We start from the raw sequence: 26,350 nt of genomic DNA on the forward strand, positions 1-26,350 counted from the left end.
GAAAGGAATACATAGACTTTAAAATATATTAGCCTACAATAGATATTTCACAATAGCCTGTTTTTACTTTATTGCTGTTAAAATAAATGCAGCCTTTGTAAGCCGTACAAATTGCAGTGTTAGTGAAAAGAGTTCCATGTTACAACCAGACTGTTTAATTGATCACATCACAGTTCTGGGATTTGACTACATCTGCGTTTCTTTAGGCTTTGCAGAAAATCCCTTTGAGTCTTTGGAGCGCGCGGCGCGCCCTCGCGCGCTGGAATGCGAGCTGATGCTCGGGGCGGTCTCGCGCTGCGCTCATCACACAAGTATGTAGATGTTTCACAGACTCCAAAGAGAGACGGTTCAAGCGGTTTATTCCTCAGCGCAGCGTACAGAGGATGCGGCTCTCGCTTTCAGCTTAACAAATAACTCATAATTATCACAACCTGAGGAGCACCGAAGATAACTTAAACACTTTGCACAGAAAACTGGAATCTAACATCATGGACAGACTGCAGTCTCGATGTCATCCGTTTGATGTTCAGCGACGGTGAATGAAGATGAGGTTCAGTTAACGTCAGTCCATGATGGATCACCATCACGATATGAAATGTAAAATAGTTGTGGTCGGGGACACTCAGTGTGGGAAGACGTCTTTGTTAAATGTTTTTGCTAAAGACTCCTTTCCAGAGGTTTGTTGAGAAAAGTCGCCAATAAATATGAATGTTAATTTGATCTTTAATGTTATTTGTGTCATGAGTGCAACGTCTATTGAACGTTTTAGCCTTGAGTTGGTCATTTTATTTGGTTAAACTTTAAACTTTGGACCTTTCTCTTGCAGAACTATGTTCCTACAGTGTTTGAGAACTACACAGCCAGTTTTGAGGTGGACACTTTGAGAGTTGAGCTCAGTCTTTGGGATACTTCAGGTAAGAGAATTAAAAGCAAAGCAATTTGATGTTGTTTTTAGCCAAGCCTCGATACACACACATGCACATAGCCTATGAATGTATTGGTCTTCATAGAAGCTGTAATTTTGAGATTTTGGGCATTGTGGGATATGTGATGTAGTTTTCTAAATGCCATGTCCCCATAAACCTCCCTCTGTTTTTGGTGGACTGGGGACTGGATAAGGACCACAGATATTCTTGTCAGACTGATGATTCATCATGATATAATGCAAATCTTGAGTACAGTATGTGATGATGAGGTTGAAGAAGAAAAGTGAGTGCTATGAGTGCTATGATTCATATCTTGTGTTAAAGCAATTCAGTTAAATAAGTTCTTCATGTTGCGCTGTCAGCATATTAGATTCTCTCTTAAGAGCCATGGTTTTCTGAAGAAATGAACTTAAAAAAGGTTCTTCAATGGAATCAAGCTGTAAAACTGTGTTTGTTTTTAAGTGGAAGCTTAACTAGCCCAAACCACCAAAGATTGCCCATGATGTTCTCACAGCAGACTCACTCTTGTCTCCCACACTTCTAGAATGACTCAGATGAAAGTTGTTAGTGTTAGGTAATACTATCTCAAAATAAACTACACATATGTGGTAGTATTTTTCATAGCCTAGTTTGTTTGCAAATGATGCTTTCTTTAAACCGTTGTTTATATATTTATCAAATCTGAACTGACGGTTATCATCTTTTCCTTCCTCATGTTTTTGCGAGCAACCCGTGACTCGCCACGGACTGACATTTCAAAATGAGACCTTTAAATATTTCAGTAATGATGGCTAATGATCTGAAGTTTGAACTCATTTCAAGCCCTACAAACTTTCTAGAGCAGATTCAACACTCACCTCCCAGAATAGCACTGTAACCTAATTTGCTGAGCTTGAAACATGGATACATGTGCTGTCTTCCTATGTAGAGGGACAGTGACTTGCACAGGGACCCCCATAAAATATCAACCAGTATCAGTCCAACCAGTTCAGAATGTTCAGAGAAGACTTTACTCACAGCGACACTGAATAAATAAATGGATAGAGAATTATTTGCATTGAATTGAATAATACTTTTTTACTGCATGACAGTAGTAATATAGTGTTTGTAGTTTATGTGGATGTTGTTCAAACTGGATGCTATAAATGTATATATATATATATATATATATATATATATATATATATATATATATATATATATATATATTGTATATATATTAAAGAAAAGAATACTCCTAAATTATGTTTTTCTACGACAGAGGTTTCTGACACTGCATTGTAAAGAGAGAAAAACAAATTAAAACAAATGAGAAATTCTGTCAACTATAGCTGAAAATTACTAAAACTGAAATATAAAAATAAATTAAAGCTAAATAAAAAATATTTTAACTACTAACTCTTTAATAATTTAACTAACAAACGTGACATAACATTACTAAAACTACAAATACTATAGTATCATAGTAAAATAACACTGATGTGTATAGTGTTGAACTTTGAAAGATTGTGAATATAAAAATATACATATGGAGTAAATCTAATAGTAATATACTATCTTAAAACAATTTCAGAAGCATAAAGATCATGCTAACATGCTGTGAACGTACTAGTTTTTCCATTGCACTGTTAGGTTATTACTTATTCATTTTTTTTATGATAAGCAAAAATGTATTTATTAGTACAGTGTTTTGGTTTCTATTTGCAGGGTCTCCGTACTATGACAACGTGCGCCCCCTCTCTTATCCGGACGCTGATGCAGTTCTCATCTGTTTTGATATCGGTCGACCAGAGACTCTGGAGAATGTGCTTAGGAAGGTACGCTGATTTTAAAGACATTTGTTCATCGGTGTGGATTGTTTATACTATTGTTTATAAACTGTTGTAGCTCTCCTGAACTGTTTTGGGGATATTCTCACAGTCCCTGTCTTTGTGGTGATGAGAACAAAAGTCCAAACATCTGAGACAAGAGTCCAATGAATGAGAGAAGGAATGTGTGGGAGGGCTTTGATCCTTTGACTATATCACATGAAGAGCCAATAAGAGTTGTTTACGTTGGGCCTCAGAATCAGAGAGCCTTTGTGCCGCAGAATGCCTTGTAACCTCTGATGTCATTGGGAGACAAGAGGTTTTAAGAGAGCAAGAATTAGCCACCCGTTTTGGGCCGCTTCAGTCTTCATTGGTGCTCTCACTGAGGTGGTCTGTGCAACTCTAGTCTACACTGATGTCATCGGATTATTCTAGGTGAACTACTAGAGAACATTACACTCTAGACAAATGCCCATTTCAACCATGTCGGGGTCCTCTACTGACTAGAAGTAGGGATGATACTTAAAACAAAAGTGTTTTAATAAATGGGTCATGAAGATCATAGATTTTTAGACATCCTGGGATAACAAACATGGTCTAGAATCGCTGGATGTTTTATAAACAATGTGGAAAGGAATTTGTGGGACTCTCATTTTCAAAATAAACAGCCAAATCGTATTAGACCGATAAAAGATTACCTAAAATTAATATTATATTCTTGTCTTTCAAAGGAATTTTTAGGTTTTGTTTTCTTAGTTTTTATAATCTTAGTTTTTGTAGTTTTACTGATATTATGATGATTTTATAAAGCATATTACTGTGAATTTTAAAATAATCATTGCATTTTCTGTTTTTATTTTGCTTTTAGTCATTTTGTTATGTGCTTTTATTAGTATATATTTATTTCAGTTTTAGTACTTTAAGTAATTCAACTTCAAATTGTTGCCAAATTTCGAATTTTCGTTTAGGTTTTTCATTGAATATTTATATGATTTATGTTTGTCGACAATCTAACACCATGTTTTTTAAATTCTTTAGTGGAAAGGGGAAATTGAGGAGTTCTGTCCCAATACTAAAGTTCTTTTGGTTGGATGCAAGTCTGATCTACGTGCAGATCTGGCCACATTTGTGCAGCTGTCCAATGACATTCCTTCATCGTATGACCAGGTGAGTTTTTAAAACATGTTATAGCTGATAAAAAAGAACAAATGTAAGTTAACATACCATTTCAAAAGCTTGTACTACAAAATAATGCAATTAGGTATCTTCAACCAAAGGTGTACTACAGTAGGTAGTGGATAGTGAAACATATAACATGCATACAGTTCCATATCAGTGTATTTACAGATGTTGTTTTGATGCTTAATGTAGCTTGCAAAACCATTAAAATATTCATTACTGAGGCCCATATTACATTTGAAACATTGACAAAGATACATTTGGCTAAAATGTAACTTTAACTTTTATTGTATTTCTAAAATAAATGTTCTTATCTTACATGAGCAGCATTAAATCTAACATTAATTGGCAGCCCTCATCTAGTACCACCATATACCCCTAGGTGTCCTCCTATTGAAGACTCCTAATTAGAAGATCAGAAATTATTTTAGTTGTCTATTATTTGAGCTATTTTAGGCCGGCTGAGTACATTTTTGACTTCTTGTGTCTTTTAGGGTTCAAATATGGCCAAGCAGATCTCGGCCCCTTACATCGAGTGCTCAGCGCAGCAGTCTGAGAACAGCGTGAGGGACATTTTTCACATAGCCACACTGGCCTGCATCAGTAAAAGCAACAAGAATGTGAAGCGCATGAAGTCCAGCAGAGCCACCAAGAGGACCTCGCATGTATCTAGGCCTGAGCTGGGATCAGTGTCATGTCTACACAAGACCAAGACAAAAACCTGCACAGTCATGTGATTTCAGAAGTCATTTCATTGCACGCATTCATTCTCTTATCAGGATTCCAAGTCCATTGGGGAATTAATGGGCATTGAACTGAAGGGAGATATTTTGCACTTCACTTGTATTCATAATATGTACCGGTGAACTGAGTGAGCGACATGTATTGATGATCATGCTTTATTCTCCCCTATTTAAAAGCACCTCGGAACATTTTAACCATCATAAAAAAACAAAAACAGGGAAAACATCTGTTCCTATGTACTGTCAAATGAGCACTTATAACTTTGTAGAAGCCACCCAAAGAAGAATTTTGGTGTGTCGTAATATTTCATTGCAATGACCCCCAGTTTATGGGCGTAACTAACTCGTTGGATTAACATGTGTTCAGTGCTGCTAACCTCAGTCCAGCCCTATTAGATCTGACTTCACCAAAAAGTGTCAAATAATGTCACAGATATACATTGTAGGTATTTTTTTCCCCTATATGAAATAAATGAGGCAATAAATTAAGCATACGTGCCGCAAACAGTTGTGTCATTATATGCAAACACATTCCAAACACAATATTAAAAAGCCTAAAAAATTTTCTAAAGTCCTTTGTATATTCAGATTTCAAGGATTGCCTGTATTCTTTCTTTAAAAGAGCTTGCATGACAACCATTAAAATATTTTATATCATGACTTTACCAGTGTTGTTGAATGTCTCTTGATCATTAAGCTGGAAAAAAAGATCATTTGTGCTATTCTAAGAGATGATAATTACACAAGTGAAGCAAAATAGGTGCCGTCATGTGCAATATAGGGAGATAAGGGAATATAAGGTTGTGGATCTTTCCACCAAATAGCCTATAGACACAAATGATACACTAAAACTAAATAAATACATAAAAAGTGTCTGTATGAATGTCTTTTTGATTTTTTTTTTTTAAATGCTTTAGAATTTTTATCATTTTGAAATGTGACAAGCTTTACACTGAAATAGAAAAAGGTTTACATTAAAATAGAAAATAACTGCATTTATGTAAATTTCCTATAAAGTGTCCTATAATTATTATTTCCAATAATGCCATCTTTACATTTAAATTCTTGTGACCAAAAGCAAATTTATAATGTCTTTACTGATGGTTCATTTAAATGTCAATTGTGAAATGCATAACGTGCTGTGATTTATTTATTTAAATGTTAGCTATCCAAAAGTGCCTGGCAAAATGAGTGATTCCTGCGTTCTAGTGCATTCAGTTTGGTCCAACACTACCATCTGCTGGGCATAATTGGACATTCTGGTAAATTGGAAACATTTGTTTCTTTAAGTAGCCTATACTGGATGGACACGCACATGTATCCAGTTGAGAATGCAGATTAATGAGTCAAAATGCAAATCATCTAGAATATAATTTTAGCAAGGAGCGGGAATGCAACTGGATGATTGTTCAGTGCTTGCAAAATTAGCTTTGTGATATAGAAAAGGAAAATATGTTAAAAATCATAATCATTGAATTCAAACTCACACTGACACATTCCTTTTGAGCTCTCTTCCAGATCGTTTGCGTTAACTTTATCAGCTCTAAGACGTGCACTGTGAAGGTCTGAAGTGTCCAACTGAACTTGAAAATCTAGTTTTATTTGTTGAGATAAAAGTGGAGCAGAAAATAACAAATATGTTTCAGTTTAGGGCATCAGTGAATTCTCCTTTCATATCTAAATAGACTAAAGGGTGGCCCAAACCTAAAGATTTAAAAAAAAAAAAAAAAAAAAAAAATCAGATTTTCAAAAAGTAAGATACCACAAACTAAACATGACGGTAAGTTTAAGCCTGGCCTCGCCTGAAATGTATATGCGAGATAGGCGGCTACAGTGAGGGGAGGAGAGAAAAAAGTGTAAGCAAGCTGGAGAAGTTCTCTCTTCTCGTAGTGGATCAGACACCTACAAGATCAAAGGCAGATATAGCGGGATTAACGCTCATGTACGGTGTTGGAGTGTGTTTCAGACAGTGTGGTCTGTCATAAAAACAGAAATATATAAAGAAATATAAGAAGTAAATGAAAAAGAATAAGGTATGAGGTCTAAGTCTTCTCAATGGTTTTTCCTGTTTCAAATTTAATGAGGAGGAAGCGTGATTCCAGGTATTAGGTCTTCTTTGGCGGCTTCACTTTTCACCAATGGAAGAGAGTGAAGGGGCACTGTCCATCTTCTTTACAGTCTATGGTTGAGATGGGTAGGTTTAGGGATTGGTGTTTGGTGTAAGCAATCAGTACTGTGATTGACAAGACCAATAAATCTTAAGATTCGGCTGCAGTAAAGTCGCGCTAAAGTAATGAGAATGTGATGTATTTGGATATGGGGGTTGCTTCAGGAATCACAATTGGATGTGGGCTGGGTTGGATGTCCACAGCTGGCTGCAGCTTCTCACACCACAGGAAAGTCTGATAAAATAATCTGTAGAACCATCAAGATAATCGGGATTTGGATTGTCGGAAGGTAAGAATTAGGCTCAAAATCACCCCGATTATCTTGAAGTGCGTGGAGGCCTTAACAGCGAGAGAAGAATTTCATGCAAACAGTTGACAGCGGTTGCAACATGTGTTTAATATGAATATTATTCTTATCAGCAAATGTAATCTGAAATTAGATGTTAAACTGTGATATTATTTTCCTTGAAAAATAAAAAAATATAATTGCAAAGATTAAGGAGTATTTACAAATAACAAAAAAAAAGTTGACATTATTTGTAAAAGATCTAAAAAACTTACATTTGATAAATTAATCCACATACAATTCTATTTAAACAAAACTATTTATACAATGTAATGTCAAAAATTATATTACAGTATATACGTATTTATAACATTAAAATAAGTCTTTGTTAATTATAAATAAGAACAGTAAAGCCATTTAATTTAGTCAGCACTACGTATTGTAGTTACATTTTGCAATTATACGTGTCATATCAAATTTGTAAACATCATCATCTAGAAGCACACTGCTTTGAGAAGAGCACAGTTCTTTATATAGAAGCATTTTGCTTTGACTGGTTCCTCTTGCTCTTTTTACCTGTCAATAAACTGAAGGTCCATAGATGTGGCAGGGACCAGCAGAGTTCGTGTGATCGGCTTCACAGTCTTTCCTGAAGGGTCTGGGCGCACTTCATAGTGTTTAATTAACTGCAAAAAAAATAAAAAAAATAAACATAAATAAATAAAAGCTTATTGACCTGGAACATGAATAGTTCACTGAAGTTTAGAGAAGTCTTAGTTACTCATTGACAAGCAGAATTATCTCTGTAATAGCAGAGAAGGTTGAATCAAAGGTTCAGACTAGTCAAAGATCTAAAACTAACACACTAATATGATCAGCTAAACTAGGTCAGGGCAATCATTGTTGATAAGGCTGGGTTAAAAATTCATGGAATGACCTAAAACTGCATTTCTTTGATTTCTGGGTAATGGCAAAAATGGCTGGGCGAACTCTGAATTCAGTTCAGACTATAGAAGTCTATTAAAACATTTTTTTTTAAAACAACTGAACAGAAGCAAACGTTTCAGCACATTGCTATCTTCAGTGTTCACAGTCTTCACATTATTCAAAAAATGTGAATATGCCATCAGTTTGAATCATCTGATTTTTCTACTAATATAATAACACCAACATCTGCACAGCTATGGAAGTGTGCAGACAGTGACTGTGCTGACAGATATGCACTCTTACCCGGGACAAAAGGAGGTACATCTCCAGTTCAGCCACTCTGCGGCCAAGGCAGGCGCGAATGCCGAAGCCAAAAGGCACAGACCCAAAGGGGTGATGGTTTAACTGCTTCTGCCCCCGGATCCATCGCTGAGGGAGAAAAGCAGAAGGATTGGGGAACACCTTCTCATCATAGGACACCGCAAAGTGGCAGAGGTGGAACAGAGTCTGGAAAACACCGAATACACAGCGCTGATTAGTTTAGACGTCCATTTACAGGCGTGTTTATGCAATGGAGGTTTGTAATTCCGCTTACGTTTTTAGGGAACAGGTGGTCACCAACCACTATTTCACTTTCAGCAACGACACGAGCATTTCCAGGAACCACTGGATACAACCTGAGAATGTAGGATTCATTTAGCAGGCTAACACAACACCTGAAATCGCATGTATCGATATGGTACTACATTAGGTTTGCCTTGTTTTGAAAAAGTTTAAAAATATGTTCTATATAGTATGAATGTGTGTAGTATGAATGAAATTTGGATGTATCTGGCATGTGGTCATTATCATGTTGACTGACTGACATTCTTTGACGCCGAACTAACATATTAGACAGCTCTTTTTGCTCTTATTAAATGTGTTTAACAGTATAATGGAGAGATATGGGATATGCTGTACCGAAGGGTCTCTCTAACGATGGCCTTTAGCAATGGCATGCTGGTGATGTCATCACTGGAGGGCACCTTGTCCCCCGGACAGACCCTGATCACCTCCTCATGCAGCTTCTGCTGGATCTCTGGCTCCCGTGCCAAGTGATACAGAGCCCAGGAAATAGTGTTTGAAGTCTAAATTGAGCACACATCGAAAACTCTCAATTGAAAACACTTTACAAATACTAGTGACACTGTTTTCTTTTGTTATAAATCTAATGTTGCAAATTGTGATGTTGTATAAAATGAAACTACACACAAATAGAGTAAAAAAAAAAAAAAAATGCAGTGCATTGCCTCTGTAAAGAGTGAAGACACTTACAGTGTCGACTCCAGCCAGCAGAAGCTCCGTTATGCTTCCCAAAACCTCAGTGAAGGACATCTGTTCACTGGTCAGGAGGTGTGTGAGATACTCGCCCTCCACTGGCTGACCATGTTTCACCATTTCTTCAATCTCTGTCATCTTCTTCTGCACCAGTTCTTCCGCTGTGCAAAAAACAGCATATTTAAGCATGACTGCCAGGCTGACAACTCATTATGTATATAGTTTGAATATAGGTGCTCTACTACACCACCATTCAAAAGTTTGGAGTTTTTGAAAGAAGTATCTTATTCTCACCAAGGCTTTTATTTGATCTGTAAAAATATTCAAACAGGAATATTGTGATATATTATAATTTTTTTAAATATCTGGTACTCTATTTTAATATATTTTAAAATGTCACATGATCCTTCAGAAATTCTAATATGCTGACTTTGCTGCTCAAAAAAAAGTTTTTGTGGAAACTAGTACAGCATTTATTTGTAATAGAAATCTTTTGTGATATTATACATATCTTTACTGTCATTATTGATTAGTTTAATTAATCACTAAATAATACCATTAATTTACTTTATTTTTAAATTGGTTACACTTTATTTTACAGTGTTATTGTTACATAAGTTACATGTAGTTACTATAATGACAATAAATTGTGCATAAAAACATGCAACGAACCCTAAACCAAACCAAACTCTAATCCTGACCTTATAGTAAGCAAATGTAGTTCATTACTACTACTTCATTACTCAGTACTTAAATGTATAAAAACACTGTAACAAGGAAATCTTACCAACCTCAAACATTTGAACAGTAGTGTATATATATATAAACATGGCAATCAAAATGTGTTATTCTTAATAATAATTCTATTAATTTTAATATTTTTTTAAACAGGACATTAATAAAAAATAAAAAAATAAAAGACTAACCAACTTTGAACAAATGGTCCCAAACAGCCACAAAATGCTTCCAAAAAGGCATGTAGGGCCAGAGAGATTTGGGAAACAGAATCACAATCGGAGAAAGACGGAACATCTCCCCCACAGAGAAGATAAACTTCTGTGTTTCTTCAGGAACCACATCATTAAGACACCCCATACGAGTTTCAAATAACACTGAGCAAATTCCTGATGGGAAAGAGAATAACAATATTACCGTGATGGACACAGTGCTTGTTACCAAATATATATAAAATATAACAAAGTTCAACAAAACAATGAATCTAAAACAATACTAGCATTTGAGTTTAACTTGAAGCCCAAGATATTTGAGAGCACAATTGCTTTCAAGGTCTTCTTTTGACATTGATCTATTTGAAAAGAGGTGAAATTAAGATAAAGTCTGCTTCACATGACTAGGAGCTATGATAACCAGTGCCCTTTGCTATCTCATGTGTCGCATTGACCCTGAAAGGTTGCTAATATGAATGCCTGGGAATGTCTTTATGGCACAGCCTAATTATCTTGACCTTGAAATTGCCCAGTATTATTTACCTTCAAAAGCGAACTTGTACAATTCTCCTGCCAAGTCATACACCATAACGTCATTGCCTTTTGTTGTCTTAAGCTTAGCCAGCTTCTCAATAAAGTCGCTCACCACGCTATTAATGGCATTAGTGTAGGAGGACACGTGTTTGGGCTTCAGCATGCGAGGATTCAGTATGCTTCTGATGTGCTGCCACTCCACTCCCATTCTGTAATAGGACAACACATATATTATGAGTAGTACTGCCATTTCTGTAAGCATGACTGACACACATTATAATTTATAATGATATAGCATTTTATATTTAAAATAAGCTCAGAACAATGAATATGAGGTATTTTTGATCAAATTCATACGGTGTCTTCATGGTCATTCTATGATTGACCTCTGAACAGTGAAAGATACACTCTTAAAAATAAAGATCACCAAAGCAGGTTTCGAAGCAATGCCATAGAAGAACCATTTTGGGTTCCCAAACCTTTCATAGAAAAACAGATATTAAAAGAACCATTATTTTCGTAGTGTAAAGAACATTTTTAAAGAATTTTTACACAATAAAGAACCTTGTTTGAAATGGAAAGGTAACAGAATGTTAGAGTGTAGCCCTCTATTTTTGCTTCAGGTTTGGCGGATAGGTTCCCTCAAAACCAGTTTTCCCACTTACACTTGCATCTATTATTTGCTCCTGTTGTCCTCCTTTACAGAGGAGGTTCACTGTGATTTCATTGTTCAATGTAAGATCTCAGAAACAATTCACTATTTTCCTCACTAAAAAAGGGTTATGAAGCATACAAAAAACTGATACAAAAACATGATTTACTTGTTTGATGCACAGCGCCCTCAGACATGTTTCCATTTTGTACATCAACTGCAAGCTGCTATTCAATACATGTTTAGACATGCACAGTGAATTTGTGGCTTCATAACATCTGCAGGTGTCTTTATACCTTTGCAGTATAGCTCACAGATTTTAAGATTTATGGCTTTACATTGTCTTTGGAATGAATGCATTAGTGACAGATAAATGCTTGTGCCAGTCGTGTTACTCACTCTGTGAGGGGTCCATAGGCATGATTCCGGAGTTTCCGGTAGCCTCTCCAGTGGGGCATGTCAGTGCGGATGGGATGGCGACCCTCTTGCCGCAAAACCTGTTCTATGAGGTCTGCACTGGCCACATTAACAATAACCAATGGTCCATATTTGGACTTCCAAAGTGGGCCGTAGATTTTGCTGTGCTCTATCTGCATTAATTACACATTTTAAAGTAAATAAACAAAAAAGATTCAGTAAAACATTTTAACCTCACATGACCAACATTAAAAAAAATCTAAAAGTATAGAAGGTACTAAGGTTCTTATCGTCATTAGTTTTCATGTTATAGGCGAGTGGAGAGAGTGAGAGTCGAGTGTCAGTCAGGAGTGGTCATTATATAGATCAGTGAATGACACACACAGTACTGTGCAAAACTCAGGCACGTTAGTATTTTAACCCCCCTTATTTTAAGTTTTAAGTGAAAGTATGATTGCTATCTCATTTTTAACATAAGTGGCTTTTGGAGGCTTTTGCATCGGAGGTCTTCACATACTATCTAACTTATATCTATCTATAACTTCATAAACATAAATATATAGGGGTGTGAGAGCATTTCGTAGATTGTTTTCATGGAAAATACCATATTCATTAAACGTGTTAACGTTAACATTAAAAGACATATAATATGAACCAAACATGACGATTTTGAGTTTAAACTATATCAACACTAAACCCAATAGACTACGTTTTCGAGTCTTTACCTGCATTTGATGTGTCGTTTGAAAATAACCTTTTCCAAAAAGCCAGTATAATGATGTCAGAAAGCTAGGACCATCCAAGTCGTCCATGGTTTTTTGTTTATCACCACCTATCAGTGTACTGGCTGTCCGAGTCCCAACGCTGAGGAGGATCGATGGCAAGCATTTTATACCACTGCTGTCCTGCTTACATAAAAATAATCCAGTTCTAAGAAAGGAATTGAAAAACATTTCTAATCCCGTACTCCACAGCACAGTGGATGTAAGAGTCCTGCTACAGCAGTGGTCTGCCCTGTAATGGCAGTCTGTGCCAGAAGCAGCTCTTCTTCCTCTGCGCATGAACTTGAGGAAACTCGCTAGTCATCGTTGTGATTTCTGTAAAAGCCGCCAGTGTTGCAATATTACTCGGAAACCGTTGTTTCCGACAAAATACCCTGTTGCTACTTCAAATCACAATAAACACCGATGTAATAATGTGTTACTGTAATTTCAAGGGAATTCGCCTACTTTGAAAGAAGTGTCATTCACACTGGTTTAATGTCATTATAATGACAGTAAATCAGTAATATTGCAAACTAATATAATTAAAACAGCATTCTATTTTATTGTTTAAATTTGTATCTATTTCGGTTATGGCAAAGCTGAAAATGTACAATGTTTTACTGTCACTTTTAATTGAACGCATCTCTTTGCTGAATACAAGTGTCTTTTTGTTGTTGCTACAATTATTTGTCTGTCTACATTACACTACATACAACAATACAAGTTATCATATTAATGACAGTAACAGCCATGTAAAGCACTGAAAAATAAAATAAACTTTAGTTCTCTTACGCTAAGGGAAATATTAATCTTTTCTGAGAAGTTTAAGCCAAAAAATTATCCTATAATTTGTATCCATTGTCCACGCAGTTCAACTGCAGCAGACCATGAGCGGACTAGCTAGCAGCTCATAGGTTCGCTCACAGAGAACTGCTACAGCCTATGGGAGAACTCGGCTGAACTTGCGACCAATGAGAGGCTGACGTGCTCTCATTGCGTCAAAGCCCGCCAAAATGGGCGTGGCTCGAAACTATAAATTCGCCAGTCTCCCGCCGCCGCTGTTCAACAATTTTCTTCACTTCAGTGAGGCTGCCACCTCTGTTTCGGAATTTTTAAGCGCAACGGATCTCGCCCTTAGCATCACTCAAACCGCTGCGGAAGCCCTGGGGATTGGAAATGCATCGCCTGGCCGCCCTGTGTGTGTGTTTGAGAGACATCTGTGGTTCACGCTCACACCGAGTGATTCTGAACGCGCCCGTTAACTCAACCCGCCAACTTCGCCTACCGGCCTCTTCGGATCTGCTGTTACGGGGATTGTCGACCGGTTTTCCGAAATTCAGAAAGCCTCCCAGGCCATGATGAATATTCTTCTGCCCTGCCGCGTTAGCTCTACTGCAGGCCGTTCACGCGGGCCACCTGCACGAGCCCCACCCCAGCGCCCATCTCAGCAGGCTCAAGTCTTCCCAGCGCAGACAGGACGGCCTCCCTCGCTCTCGCTGTGACAGCCGCCACAGGCGAGGGAAAACCTGAGGAAACGACGGCTTTCTCCCACCGCAGCCGGACCACCGTCAAAGCTTCGCCCTCTGTCAGTCCCCGCTGATCTGGCTACTGCAGCAGTATAGTTACACCGCCACAAACAAGCCGGTCTCTCTTCCCGCTTGTGAGCACCAAAACGCCGTTTTCCCGGCGACTCGGAGAAATCACAAAAAGAGCATAAAAGTTACTTGTGTAGAAAATGTGCCGACAATCCTGTGTTCACCCATACACAAAAGCACCACATGTCCCGTGTGTCTCACAGAGCCCACCCCCAGAAAGCGGTCACAGCCCGCCCTAGTGTCAGAGTGCATAAGCGCGTCCACGAGCCTGTGTACGCGTCCCCGCTCAGTTACACGGCCCATAAACTGCTACAAACACTAAGCGCGGCCACACACTGTGTTCAGGCCGCTACGTGCAGCAATCAGGGCGATATGGCCATTCACCCGCTAGCGTTACGCTTCAAAGCGTGGGAAGCTATTCCGGGAATCTCCCCGTGGGTGTTAAGCATAATAAAGTACGGCTATCTATTACAGTTCCGCCGCCGCCCTCCACGCTTCCGTGTGCGGCTCGAAACTTTAAGCAGCGCAGGAGCAGTGCGTACGGTGAGCGGAAGCAGGACACGCGCTTTTTGCTTTCATACTGACAGCGTTGACGCGTGCGGCGTGTTTACAGTCAAAGTACTCTAAAATGGGTAAGTTGTATTTGCTTTATTTCATTTTCAAATAACGTTACATTTAAAAGATAAGACTTGTCAAGAAGCTTATTTTATTAAGTAATAGGATATATTATGTAACTTTTGGTTTATCTTTTTGTTTTTATTGACTGTTTTTTTTTTAATTGATGAAGGTCATTTGATTGACTGTTTAAAACACAATAGATATCATCAATGCGCTTTTGGGTAAAACTCTTTTTTACATTCTATGGTAATTTGAGTTATTGAGTTATTTTGAAGTTGTAAGAATGTGAGGAATGTGCTTAAATGACAATTGTTTTATCAAATCTAGTAATTTAAAGGTACATAAAATATATGTATGTAAAATAAAATCTCCCCAAAAATTGCAGAAATATTATCAAAATGAAATAAGCTTTCTGGGCAAAAAGAGCTTCGGGTCATTTTGACCCGTGCGGGAAAGATATGTTACAAAATGCAAAGGAAGGCGAAAGTTAAATGTGATAGAGAGACTGTAGAATGCACACACATATATATATATATATATATATATATATATATATATATATATATATATATATAGTAGAGATGATCTTTGCTTCAGAAATAAACCAATGCTTGTTTTCAAAGTCTGTGCCTCTAAAAAGTCATTAAAATAAATCCATATAATGATTGCATAAGGTTCAAAAAGATTTACGGTATATTGAAACCCTCAGTGTAATTGGAGTATTGCTTACTCAATATAATCTTGCCACAACTTGAAGCTACGGCAGGTTAAAACTTTGCAGCTCAGATGCTGAAAATAGGTGTTCTATGAAAATGATCAACAAATAAACATTGTGAAAAGTTTTTATTTGTCTATATACAATTTTAATGATCAAACACATCCCACAGAACTACATTTACCACATCAGTCAACCTTACTATAGTATAATACATAAGATAGCACTTCATATTTTGCAATTAGTGCTCAAGAAGGGCTGGATAAAGAGTGAAGAGTGTTCCTTTTGGGCCTGGCAGAGGCGTACGGTAAGACATACAACACATAGGCTTCTACATCTAAAGGAATCCAAGCAGGAATTTAAAACAATGGGTAAACTTCAATGCAAGAGAATGGGATGGATATTCAAAATACACCTTACAAGGCACAGTTTGTTATGAACAAATGTCTCTGAATCATCAAAGAAAATAAATTCAAGTATTGCAGGTCGGGTTATGTGTATCTGAGATTTCTGACTGAGACTGAGCTTGGCACATTAATGCACTCATGCTCCTTAAGATTCCTAAAATAATATTCTGCTGATTCACATGTGCTTGAGAATGTTAAGCTTCAAAAAATATATATTATAACATGACCACAGTGATCTTTCTAAACAGTTATCTCAGTAATAGATATATTTCAATAACCTTTGAGGAAGCATCTATAGGACATTGCTATAAAACTAACATCTATGCAATAGCATTCTTAACAAAATAAATACTTTTTCTTAATTTACTAATAAAGCAAACCCGCCAGCTCCATGTCCAATGACAGCTTGTGCTGACGCAAGTATTACTAAGAAACTAAGGAAAATAAAATTTTATTTTATAATAAGATGAAGTTGATAGGGACAGTGATTTGGATTCAGGTTTCACACAAAATTTTAACCAGTGAACAGATACTGTGTTTCCTGAAATCATGACTCTCTTTCAGCATCAGATGTCCAACACGTCTTTGCAATCAGTCATCGTCACTTTCACTCCCAGACTCACTCAACTGGAGATCATTTTCTGGAATAAATCAAATATTAGCATATTAGACAGACAAAAGATAACGTCAGACCAAATAAAATCCCCCAGCAGCCCTGAAACTCACTGAGCGTGTTCATTAAATGCCCACTGCTCTCTTCCACGCGGCTTTGAGATGTGTTGAGGGCAGAGGTGCTCTGTGGGGGGGCTGGGGGCGCATTATGCGGAGGGCGACTTTCGTCCTCGGAGTCGCTGCTGGAACTGTCTCCACTACTGGATGAGGAGGAACTGTGGGAATCTGAAGAGCTGTCTCCACTGCTCATCTGCTCCAAGTCACGCACCTCAGCCATGAGCTCTGCACAAACACATGAAACACTAGAACAATTCGCAAAAGAATTGAAGTCCTATTCAAGAATTCTTTTACACTGAAGTTTAGGGTCGGTTTTGAACATATTTGAAAATATTACTATTTGTTATCACCATTTAAAATGACTGTTTCTATAGCCGAGTTCACAACGTATGATTTTGGCCACAACTTGGCCGACAGAGACATATTTTGTGAATCCTAAAAAATTCCTCTGATCCTAAGACAAAAGTTTGACATGTTCACTAACACAGCAGAGTAATGACCAAGATCAAATCTTACCTGCAACAACATTTTGCCAGTCTTTAGAAGATTTGACACACAGTCCTGTATTGTCGCTCTACTATGACAATGGTCGAATTAAAGACCAATGATAGCGCAGAACCAAATGACGCAATTAGTGAGAAAACAACAACCCCCCACTTGTAAAAATCACTTTTGATCATTATAAGGTATTCTTGCTGAATAAAACTGTTAATTGCATTTTAAAAAGAAATCTTAATTACCCCAAACTTTTGAAAGGTAGTGGATTTATTTATTCTTTCATGTTTTTGGTTTATCAGGCAAGTGACCTGCTAATTGTACTAACTGAACTAGCCAAAAACCTTGTTTGCTAATTTTTCCTTCCAGCTTTTAGCAAGACACACACATTACCTCGCTCAATATCATCCATAGGAGATGATGGAGACATTTTCTCCTTAGGAGGAGAGCTCTTGGTGCTGGAGGGAGCCTTGCTTCCACTGCCTGTCTTCATCTGCTGACTGAGCCTGCTGGTTTGCTGCTCCAGCCGTGACTGAACCTTACTGCTTCCCTCAGCCCTGCAAAAAAAAAAAAAAAAAAAAAAAGCAGGATTTAACCGTTTATATACTTAATTCAAGCTTTAAAGAAGTATATCATGAAATAAAATATAAATCCATATGGATTGGAACACAAAAGCTATATTACCTGGTCTTCTTGACCGCAATGTTACTGCTGAGTTTCTCCAAACGATACTCCCCTGTGTCATGGTTAACAATGAGAATACATTCTTTCATATAAGGCCTTTTGGAACCTTTAAACACAGTAACAGGTGCTGTGGATCCCTGTGAAGGTTGAGGGGTGAGAAAAAGATTCAGCTGAATTATCTGTGCTACATAAAATAACCGTTTTGTAGAATAAGGTTATCAATCTTACCTCCAAGTTTGGTAGTGTGATTGTAACTTGCTCTCCTTTGCCCACTTCCAGATCCCCCTCACATGTTGTATCTATGGAGGCTGGTTTAAAATCATCTATGAACAGGAAGAAAACATTCATATTTCATAATCCGATGAGCAATTGCTGACAGTAGTCTAGTACTAATGTATAACCTACAGAGGGCGCACGTGTCCAATTATAATATTTAGTCATTAATTCCTCGTGAATTTAATGTTGCTCATTAATGCCCAAGTATTCATTTTGAACAAAAATCGTATAGGATGTTTCCATTATAAGAAGAAAGACAGATGATATAATTATAATTTCCAAACAACATTACAAATATGATCTTTATCCAGGAGGGTGGAAAAGCACATCACAGTTAGCTGCCTTCTCATATGCCTGTGCGTTTTGTTTGAAAACAACGCATGGTTTCAGTATCAACGTACAAAACGGATCCTTTTCTTTTTCAAAATATGTTTTCTATTAATGAGTTTATATGAATATTCTAATATACATATAATAATGTAAAATATACCACTTACATCGTACCGTGTGAAATGCACTTTTAGGTTGTTTCTCAAAGGTTTCGCCTAGTTTGAGAACGTGCTCTTGATTGTCAAAGTTTGAATATGCTGTTCCATTCATTCTAATCACAATTTTCAACCATATATTAGCAGTTTTCAACTTTCTACTTGATTCGATACCATCTACGGCAGAAAGAGACACCTCACTTCTAAACCCGTTGCTTGATCTTGCTACGCTGTGATAGGCTGCGTTTGTGCTCTTGGTTACGCCTCATTGGAGCTTAACTTCAATGTAATTGGTGAAGAAAACTGTCAGTCAACGCTCACGCAACGTCAGGCGGAAGTGTCCATCTTCTTCACCCCACCTCATGGGTGCCCTCTAGTGCTCTATAAGAGAATTGTATATATATATATATATATATATATATGTAATATAAATATAATACGTTTCTAATGACATGAATGAGCCTATTTAATTATTTATTATGAATTATTTAATTATGAATTATTTATTATTTAAATAATAATTATATGACTACAGAATAGACTTTCCTTTGATCATGCAGCATAAAGGTGCGCTTTAATATTTGTGTTATTTTATTTCCGTTTACACAGAGAGAATATGGGGTCATAGTTCATTTGGAGGTCTCAAAAGTCGCTTTGGATAGCCTAAAAGCGTCAGCTAAATGAATAAATGTAAATGTGTATATTATTAGATTATCATGACCCAATGATTGACCTGATCAATAGACAATACACACACACACACACACACACACACACACATATATATATATATATATATATATATAGGCCTAACACATTTCTGAGAGTGCACTACACATTAATTTAACTATTAATTTAACTGATTCATTTTTTTATTTTTAATCAAGAAATTATAATAAGAAATAGGCCTACTTAAAATTCTGCAGCTCAGGGCACATGATATTGATCATGATGATATTGATCAGGAAATATGCTGAATACATTTAAAAAAAAATGTCTTTGCTATTGGTGGCCACTACCAGGTAGTATACACATATATAGGCTATAGCAATGGTGGACAGATCATGATTGTTCTCCATTAAATGATTGGCTGAGATCAGGACTCCTGGACACACAGACTGATTTATCTAAGTAATGGTCATCAGGGGAGTCATTCCAGAATTGCTGTTCTTTCCTCAGTTGCTTACTGGACAAATAACGTTGTCTTTAATTTTAATGAGAGCTGGCAGCTTTACTTGAAGAAAAAGTTTAAAGGTTTAGTTCGCCCAAAAATAAGATTTCTGTCATTACTCACTCACCCTCATGTCGTTCCAACCCTATAAGACTTTCGTTCATCTTCTGTACACAAATTAAGATATTTTTATGAAATCCATATTTCTGCCTCTAGACGTGATTACCACTTTCAAGGCCTAGAAAGGTAGTGAAGACATTGTTAAAATAGTCCATGTGACAAATGGTTCAACCTTAATGTTATGAAGTGAATAGAATACTTTTTGTGTACAAAAAATAATAATAACAACTTTATTCAACAGTTTCTTCTCTTCCATGTCAGTCTCACTCTGATGCTGTTGACATTGTAAACAATGATGCACTTCTGAATTCTACATCTTCTACATCATTGTTCACGGATGATAAACCGGTTGTAACGTTTTTCTTTTTGGCAATGAGCCACCACTCAATATTTCAACCAAACAAAATTTATATATGCCTACTCTAGAATAAATTTCTTTAGGGCACGGTGAAGTGTGTCTGTTGTAGCATATGTCTTTAAGAAATAGACACTGACACAGTCAAAACACATCATCAGACAAGCACTTACTGTTTCGGTCAATAATTTTGGCCCTCCAAAAATCTTTTGGGAAAATGCCAAAATATATATATATATATTTTCTGCCATATCGATGGAATATTTTCAGTTGCTGGAATTTTAGGGCAAGGTTAAAAAGATTGTTTGGTCATGTCAGTATACATCATTTGGCTCCAAACAAAAATTCCTGCTCCCCTAAATGAGGGTAGAAAGACAAATATATCCAAATAGTAATGAAAGCACATTTACCTATTTCAGTTTTGTATATAAAGTGTATTTAGCTATAAAACACACATGAGAGAACCTTGACATTTATCATGTTCACTGGCAGAAACGTGGCAGGAGAGCTGCAAGGCCAGATGAGCTCAGAACTGCTCAGTATGAGTCATTTAGTCATTTGCATATCTCCAGTAGATTACATACTTTGAGTGTTTTATTGAAACAAACTCTTAATGTTCCATAATTGAACATGGCTTAGATGCAAATTACATTTTATAGCTATAGTTTGTTTTGCCTAAAGTCAAGTGTGGATCTCCTCTGGAAGATTTACCGCTGCCGAAAGAACAATCAGTCTGGCCTTGCCCTCGCTACAAGGCATGTTGCTTTATCTCAAGAGACAGAATAATCAGAAATGCTACTCAACAGTTTCACATCTAGAATACCACATGACTTTGTCATGTTATGATGATGGTGGATTTTAAGAAGAGCATGCTGATGATTAAAGTATAATAAGTTTTACAGTTTTTAATCTTAGGCTCATGACAAATAAGTCAAGTTTGCTACAAAGCAAAAGAACAAAATGTGCCAATTTGCTACTCCTCTTGTGCTGTATATATCTCTGACACAACACATATCAATGTGCAGCTCTATTATGAATGTCCCCTTTGGTGTGTTTGGATCGTTTTGTTAAAGTAGGTCACCTTATGACATGGACCAATATGTGTCGGGTGGATACAGATGTTTTATTTAATTTTGGAATTTGTTGCAATTCAAAAATTTGAATGACCTTGAGGCAAAATTTAATTTTAAATTTGCAAAATGTCAGAAAGGTTGTAAGCTCTATTCACTGTTGAGTCTTGACTAAAGTACATTATGCACAGAATATCTGCTCAGAATATATAGTTTTTAGGCGCCTGCTTTTACTGTACAGCTAAAGTTGCGATGAAACAGAAGTAGTCTGATCTTTCTTACATATTGAAAAAACAAAAAAAAAACAAAACATGTAACAGTTCTATGCACTGGTTGTCAATTGGATTTTGAGATGCGAGCGTGGCATTCAGAAATGGAGGCAGATGACCACCACGAAGTTTGGAGAGAAGTTATTACTTTTATTGAAAAATTACATTTTTTTCTTCGTTTTTTCTTTCAAAAATCACACAATAAGATCAAAAACATGATTTGAATAGAATATACTGTGAAACCTTTCATATCATGTTTAGCGGGGCCATCAATGCATAAAGTAGACTGTGGTTTCTTTTAGTTAGATGTTTTACATTATCAAAGTCACATGGATGCCTTGAATTATTTCTATGTTTTTTAATAGTTGTTTTGATGAACTAAAGGCCATCAAGAGGCTAGTAATGCATTCAATGTGCAGTTGTATATTCTCTCTACATCAAGGCAGATGGAAACCCCCCTCCCTTCAATTTTCAGAATCTAATGGCCACATTGTTAGTCGCAAAATCATCCATGGCTGTTGCCGGGCCTCATCTGCATAGCGTTCAGCATCAAATGGATTGAATGTTCTGCATCATAATAGTCCCGGTGCTTGATATTTGCTGAAAGGGCTTGTAAGACCTCTTTTATTGTGTAAATACTGATGCCATTGAGTAGTTCAGCTCTTCCTCAGGTTTTATGTAAAGTTGACTCTGAATAATTCAATTAATGAGATCGATTCTGACCAAATATGGGCCATTTCCAGGTACCACCCACTTCCTGAGGATGGATGAAACAATTTACAAAAAGCAATTGTAAGCAGATCATCAAGCAGATCAGTCATTACAATGCAATTTGAAGATCTTGACTCTTTAAATAGGATTTAAATACAAAGATTTAGATTCTGCAGTTTTTTAAACTATAAAATCTAAATAAATGCATTACTATTAAAACAATTTACTTGAAGTAAAAAAGCTACATTGTGAAATGAGTTTACTGTGCAGAGCCCCAGAGGACAAACAGACATATTAGGAGGGGAAAGCACAGTTTGTGTGAAAAATGAATGTGAGCTGATGTTTTGTTTGGACAGAATAGATTTTATGTGCTGACTGTGCAGTTTCCCCATGCATATATAAAAAAAAAAAAACCTAATTATAATTTGATTGTGAATAGACTATAAAAAAATAATTTGGGTAATATTTAATTTGGTAAACCTGAAAGTGATGGCATTTACAGTAGTGGAATGTGCAGATTACATTATTAGTTATTTTCTTATAATATCCTTTTGTATAGCATGTAACACTGTTTGAGCATATTTGTACCTTTTCAGATGAAATACAAGTGGGCAGGCAACAGACTTGTGACAGTTCGGTTAGTTAGAATGTTTTGAAGCATCGAAAATAGATTTTGATCCAAAAATAACAAAAACAACGACTTTATTTAGCATTGTAGTCTCTTCTGGTATGTTGTCAAGCGGCATTGACGTCTATTTGGGCCTTGGCCACCTTGCGCAGCTCTGGGCTGTCACAAATGGTCCTATCCTCATCCATAATGAGGATCCTAATGACATCATTTTCATTTTTGGGTGAACTAACCCTAGCTTTGCTTTGAGAAAAGAACAAAGAATGGCACTTAAAGGGGTGGTATAATGCCCTTTTCACAAGATGTAAAAAAAAAATCTCTGATGTCCCCAGAGTGTGTATGTGAAGTTTTAGCTCAAAATACCCCACAGATATTTTTAATCTTAGCGTAAAAAAAGTATGTTAGCAGTACTTGGCAATTAGGAATAGTGAAGCTAAAGTAAGGTTAGAAAGCTGTGGGAATCTGGGAAACATTGTATGATCACGTGGGCAAATATGGATTTATGGCATTAGGCATTTGATTGTGATTTGACTTTGTCTCTGTGTAAAGCATTTAACAAGAGACCTGTTACCAAACAGGGAGAACCATCAGAACCTGACTGTGAGAATGTGGGTTGGTTATTATTATGGTTATATAAACATTGACATCAACCATCTGCCCCAATGGACTAATCAAACTTTCCACTCACAGACTGCACACATTGATAAAACATTGGTATCTGTTGCAGCTTCATTGAATACAGTTGGGTCAATACCTTAGTCTGATTGACATGGTCCCATGCACTAATGACAATACATTCCTGCTATACACGGTTGCAGTCCCCAGTCGTGACTCATCTGAGGAATGTGGGACAGTTCCCATGTTGTTTCCCAGGCTCAGAGTAACACAGGAAGTGATGCCAGCACCAACCACCACTTCAGCATATTAAACATATGGATTTATATGGGTAAAGTACAGGAGCATAGCAGAGCACTGACCTACATCTGATACATTATATATGCACATCCCATACAGATTCTTTGTTTAGTTGGAGATGCTCACATGCATCAAATGCGTGTCAGTGTGTTGACCGAGCTGCCCTCTCTCTGTATTTGTGTCAGTGTGTTATTTGATCCCTTTTCTCATGGTACAATACAATCGATTGTCCCACATCCTGTACCAATACTGTGTCCCATAATGGTGCCAAATATACTGAGTCATTTAGCTAAAGTAGGCTAATACATTTTTATGACATCAGATTAGGTTTTAGGGACATCACTAACAAGCGTTATGTGGCAATGTATCCTTAGTTAATTCATTGTGTTGTTGTTTTTTTGCACCATAAAACAATAATATTTAATTTTGTAGATTTCATGCATTTAATCTTTTAGCTTGGATTCTTTTAAGAATTCAACAGAGGTTTTCAATAACCCCTTTTTATTCTGTCATATTAACAGTTGTTTACTTGGTTTTGTGAATACCGCATCAGCTTTTTTTGTGCGTCAGATGCTGATTCATATGCAGTACAAGCTATATTCCCTCCGCTGCAAAAGAGAAATCTCATAATGGAGAGGCGAACCTTGTCTGAAAAAGAATTGTGTTTATTTATTATTATAATTTATTTATTTATTTTTGATCTTCTGTGAAAGGCGGTCTGTGCTTCAGTGATCACTGTGTGGAGCTGGATGAATGAATTATTGAGGCTTAGTAGAGTCCTCATAAATTAGGAATGGTGAGTCTTTGGGCAGGGTGCTCTGGATCTTGAGTTAGCCAGCTAGAGATACTCTCTCTCTCTCTCTCTCTCTCTCTCTCTCTCTCTCTCTCTCTCTCTCTCTCTCTCTCTCTCTCTCTCTCTCTCTCTCTCTCTCTCTCTCTCTCTCTCTCTCTCTCTCTCTCTAAATAATTACATAATACACTACCGTTCATTTTTTTTAAAAAGAAATTCATATTTTAATTTTATTCTGCCTGACAGCAGGAAAGATTTCTAGGCTATTTAAAATAAATACTTTTCTTTTTAGTTTTCCATCATCCTGAAAAAAAAAAAAAAAAAAAAACTATCATGGTTTCCACAAAAATATTGAGCAACAACTGTTTTCAACTGCTTTGATAATAATAATAAAAATAAATATTTATTGAGCAGCAAATCAGCATATTTTTTGAGGGATTACTAAAGATTGGAGTAATGGTGCTGAAAAATCCAGCTTTGCCATCACATGAATAAATTACAGTATAAAATATTAATATTATAATTAATAATATTAAAAATTAATAATATTAAAATATTATATATTATATAATAATATATATAATAACGGTTTGAAATCTGGTGTTTCTCACGTCACAAACGACCTTGTAACCAATCACCGGCGGGTTTTTTGCATAACATTAACAGCGAGCGAAGTAACTTAGCAGGGTAGTCTCGAGATATGCCATGCCACTGCCATGTTATCCATATAGCCGTTAGCAGGTGTACGATGCGTTTTAAAATGTTACGAAGAACTAACCTTATGCTTTTCTCCACTGACGTTCAGAGTTGTTTAAAGCGTTTCGGATGATTGTTGAAATTCAAGGCAGCTTTCTTGACTCTGAGATGTCTGACGCTGTGAACGGGAACATGGTTTGTGTAACATTAGCAACACTGTTTGATAACAATAATTAGCATATTTAAGAAACTGCGCGTACTAAATGAAGCAATGGTGTAGAAGTTGCATTCAAGCTAATTTAAGGCAGGAAGTTTTTTCAACAGGAAAAAGGGAAAAGGTTTAATTATGTAATTTTCATGATCAAATATCATATGGGTTTTATGGGATACAATTGACAACAGGAACTTTAAGAGAGTTTGTTTTTATTTGTCTACAGGGTCAAAATTTCCAAGTTGAAGAAACATGCTACCACAATGCAAATACATATCCAAAAACATGGTAGGCTATTACATCATACTTTTTTGGAAAGTTTCTTAATTGAAGACATTTTGTTTATTTTGTCTACTGTTAACCAGATGATAGCCGTATTTCTTCTGTTTGCACTGTGTGCCACTGCTCTAGACTATATTAATCGTCCCTCTGGAGAAGCATTCAAGCTAATGGATGAAGCATTTACTGGATGCAGTGTATTAAACCAACCCCAACTGAACCACAGGGACCTGTGATTTTATTTCAATCCCACCACTACTGCGGTTAGCCATTAAAGTGCCAAATAGAGCTATATGTCATGATTAATAACTTGTAAAGATAAATTTGACAATAATAATAATAATTTAAAAAAAGTGTTAGATTATATGATAAAAGTGCCAATTTGGCTAATGTAACACTATAAGCCTTGAAACAAAAGCTAATAGTACATTTGACTCTCTGAGTCTCTCTCAAGGGAGCTTGG

General features: G+C 36.6%; 4 protein-coding genes across 5 annotated transcripts in view; 2 read left to right on the plus strand and 2 right to left on the minus strand.

Annotated features, from left to right (window-relative positions):
• Positions 1-314: 314 nt before the first annotated feature.
• On the plus strand, positions 315-5,321 carry rnd3b (Rho family GTPase 3b). The gene is made up of 5 exons (XM_039656044.2): positions 315-677; positions 827-914; positions 2,634-2,743; positions 3,773-3,901; positions 4,408-5,321. The coding sequence occupies exons 1-5, from the start codon at positions 570-572 to the stop codon at positions 4,648-4,650; spliced, it is 678 nt and encodes a 225-aa protein (XP_039511978.1). The 5' UTR covers positions 315-569; the 3' UTR covers positions 4,651-5,321.
• A 1,881-nt stretch (positions 5,322-7,202) lies between these two features.
• cyp27a3 (cytochrome P450 family 27 subfamily A member 3) lies at positions 7,203-12,975 on the minus strand. The gene is made up of 9 exons (XM_039655687.2): positions 12,630-12,975; positions 11,887-12,077; positions 10,845-11,044; positions 10,281-10,478; positions 9,352-9,515; positions 8,998-9,164; positions 8,633-8,714; positions 8,341-8,544; positions 7,203-7,796 (listed from the first exon to the last, which is right to left on the minus strand). Exons 1-9 carry the CDS (start codon positions 12,963-12,965, stop codon positions 7,683-7,685), a joined length of 1,656 nt encoding a protein of 551 aa, XP_039511621.2. The 5' UTR covers positions 12,966-12,975; the 3' UTR covers positions 7,203-7,682.
• Positions 12,976-16,210: 3,235 nt separating this feature from the next.
• eaf2 (ELL associated factor 2) lies at positions 16,211-18,906 on the minus strand. Its single transcript, XM_039655688.2, has 6 exons — positions 18,685-18,906; positions 18,140-18,234; positions 17,912-18,048; positions 17,621-17,784; positions 16,730-16,957; positions 16,211-16,644 (listed from the first exon to the last, which is right to left on the minus strand). The coding sequence occupies exons 1-6, from the start codon at positions 18,785-18,787 to the stop codon at positions 16,595-16,597; spliced, it is 777 nt and encodes a 258-aa protein (XP_039511622.2). The 5' UTR covers positions 18,788-18,906; the 3' UTR covers positions 16,211-16,594.
• Positions 18,907-25,399: 6,493 nt separating this feature from the next.
• The window catches only part of arhgef49 (Rho guanine nucleotide exchange factor 49), a 31,162-nt gene continuing 30,211 nt past the window's right edge, over positions 25,400-26,350 (plus strand). Inside the window, exons 1-2 of one of the 2 annotated variants that reach the window (XM_089133259.1) lie at positions 25,400-25,592; positions 25,835-25,896. The gene's annotated coding sequence lies outside the window, so the exon portion shown is untranslated. Of the gene's footprint in view, positions 25,897-26,350 lie in introns of both variants that reach the window. The other variant, XM_089133260.1, reaches the window with a different exon arrangement.

The sequence above is a fragment of the Pimephales promelas genome, chromosome 7 (assembly GCF_988280905.1).
Source record: "Pimephales promelas chromosome 7, fPimPro1.hap1.1, whole genome shotgun sequence".
NCBI lineage: Eukaryota > Metazoa > Chordata > Actinopteri > Cypriniformes > Leuciscidae > Pimephales > Pimephales promelas.

What these genes read in the sequence shown, in the direction of transcription:
- eaf2 (XM_039655688.2), bottom strand. Translation starts at nt 18,787, where the DNA reads ATGAATGGAACAGCATATTCAAACTTTGACAATCAAGAGCACGTTCTC. An exon ending in ATTGCGGTCAAGAAGACCAG is followed by an intron (nt 17,785 to 17,911) that starts GTAATATAGCTT and finishes TTTTTTTTGCAG; the next exon opens with GGCTGAGGGAAGCAGTAAGG. An exon ending in TATGGATGATATTGAGCGAG is followed by an intron (nt 16,958 to 17,620) that starts GTAATGTGTGTG and finishes GTGTTTGTGCAG; the next exon opens with AGCTCATGGCTGAGGTGCGT.
- rnd3b (XM_039656044.2), top strand. Translation starts at nt 570, where the DNA reads ATGATGGATCACCATCACGATATGAAATGTAAAATAGTTGTGGTCGGG. An exon ending in TGGAGAATGTGCTTAGGAAG is followed by an intron (nt 2,744 to 3,772) that starts GTACGCTGATTT and finishes TAAATTCTTTAG; the next exon opens with TGGAAAGGGGAAATTGAGGA. An exon ending in TTCCTTCATCGTATGACCAG is followed by an intron (nt 3,902 to 4,407) that starts GTGAGTTTTTAA and finishes TGTGTCTTTTAG; the next exon opens with GGTTCAAATATGGCCAAGCA.
- cyp27a3 (XM_039655687.2), bottom strand. Translation starts at nt 12,965, where the DNA reads ATGCGCAGAGGAAGAAGAGCTGCTTCTGGCACAGACTGCCATTACAGG. An exon ending in TGCTGGCTGGAGTCGACACT is followed by an intron (nt 9,165 to 9,351) that starts GTAAGTGTCTTC and finishes TGCTCAATTTAG; the next exon opens with ACTTCAAACACTATTTCCTG. An exon ending in TGTACCTCCTTTTGTCCCGG is followed by an intron (nt 7,797 to 8,340) that starts GTAAGAGTGCAT and finishes TTTTTTTTGCAG; the next exon opens with TTAATTAAACACTATGAAGT.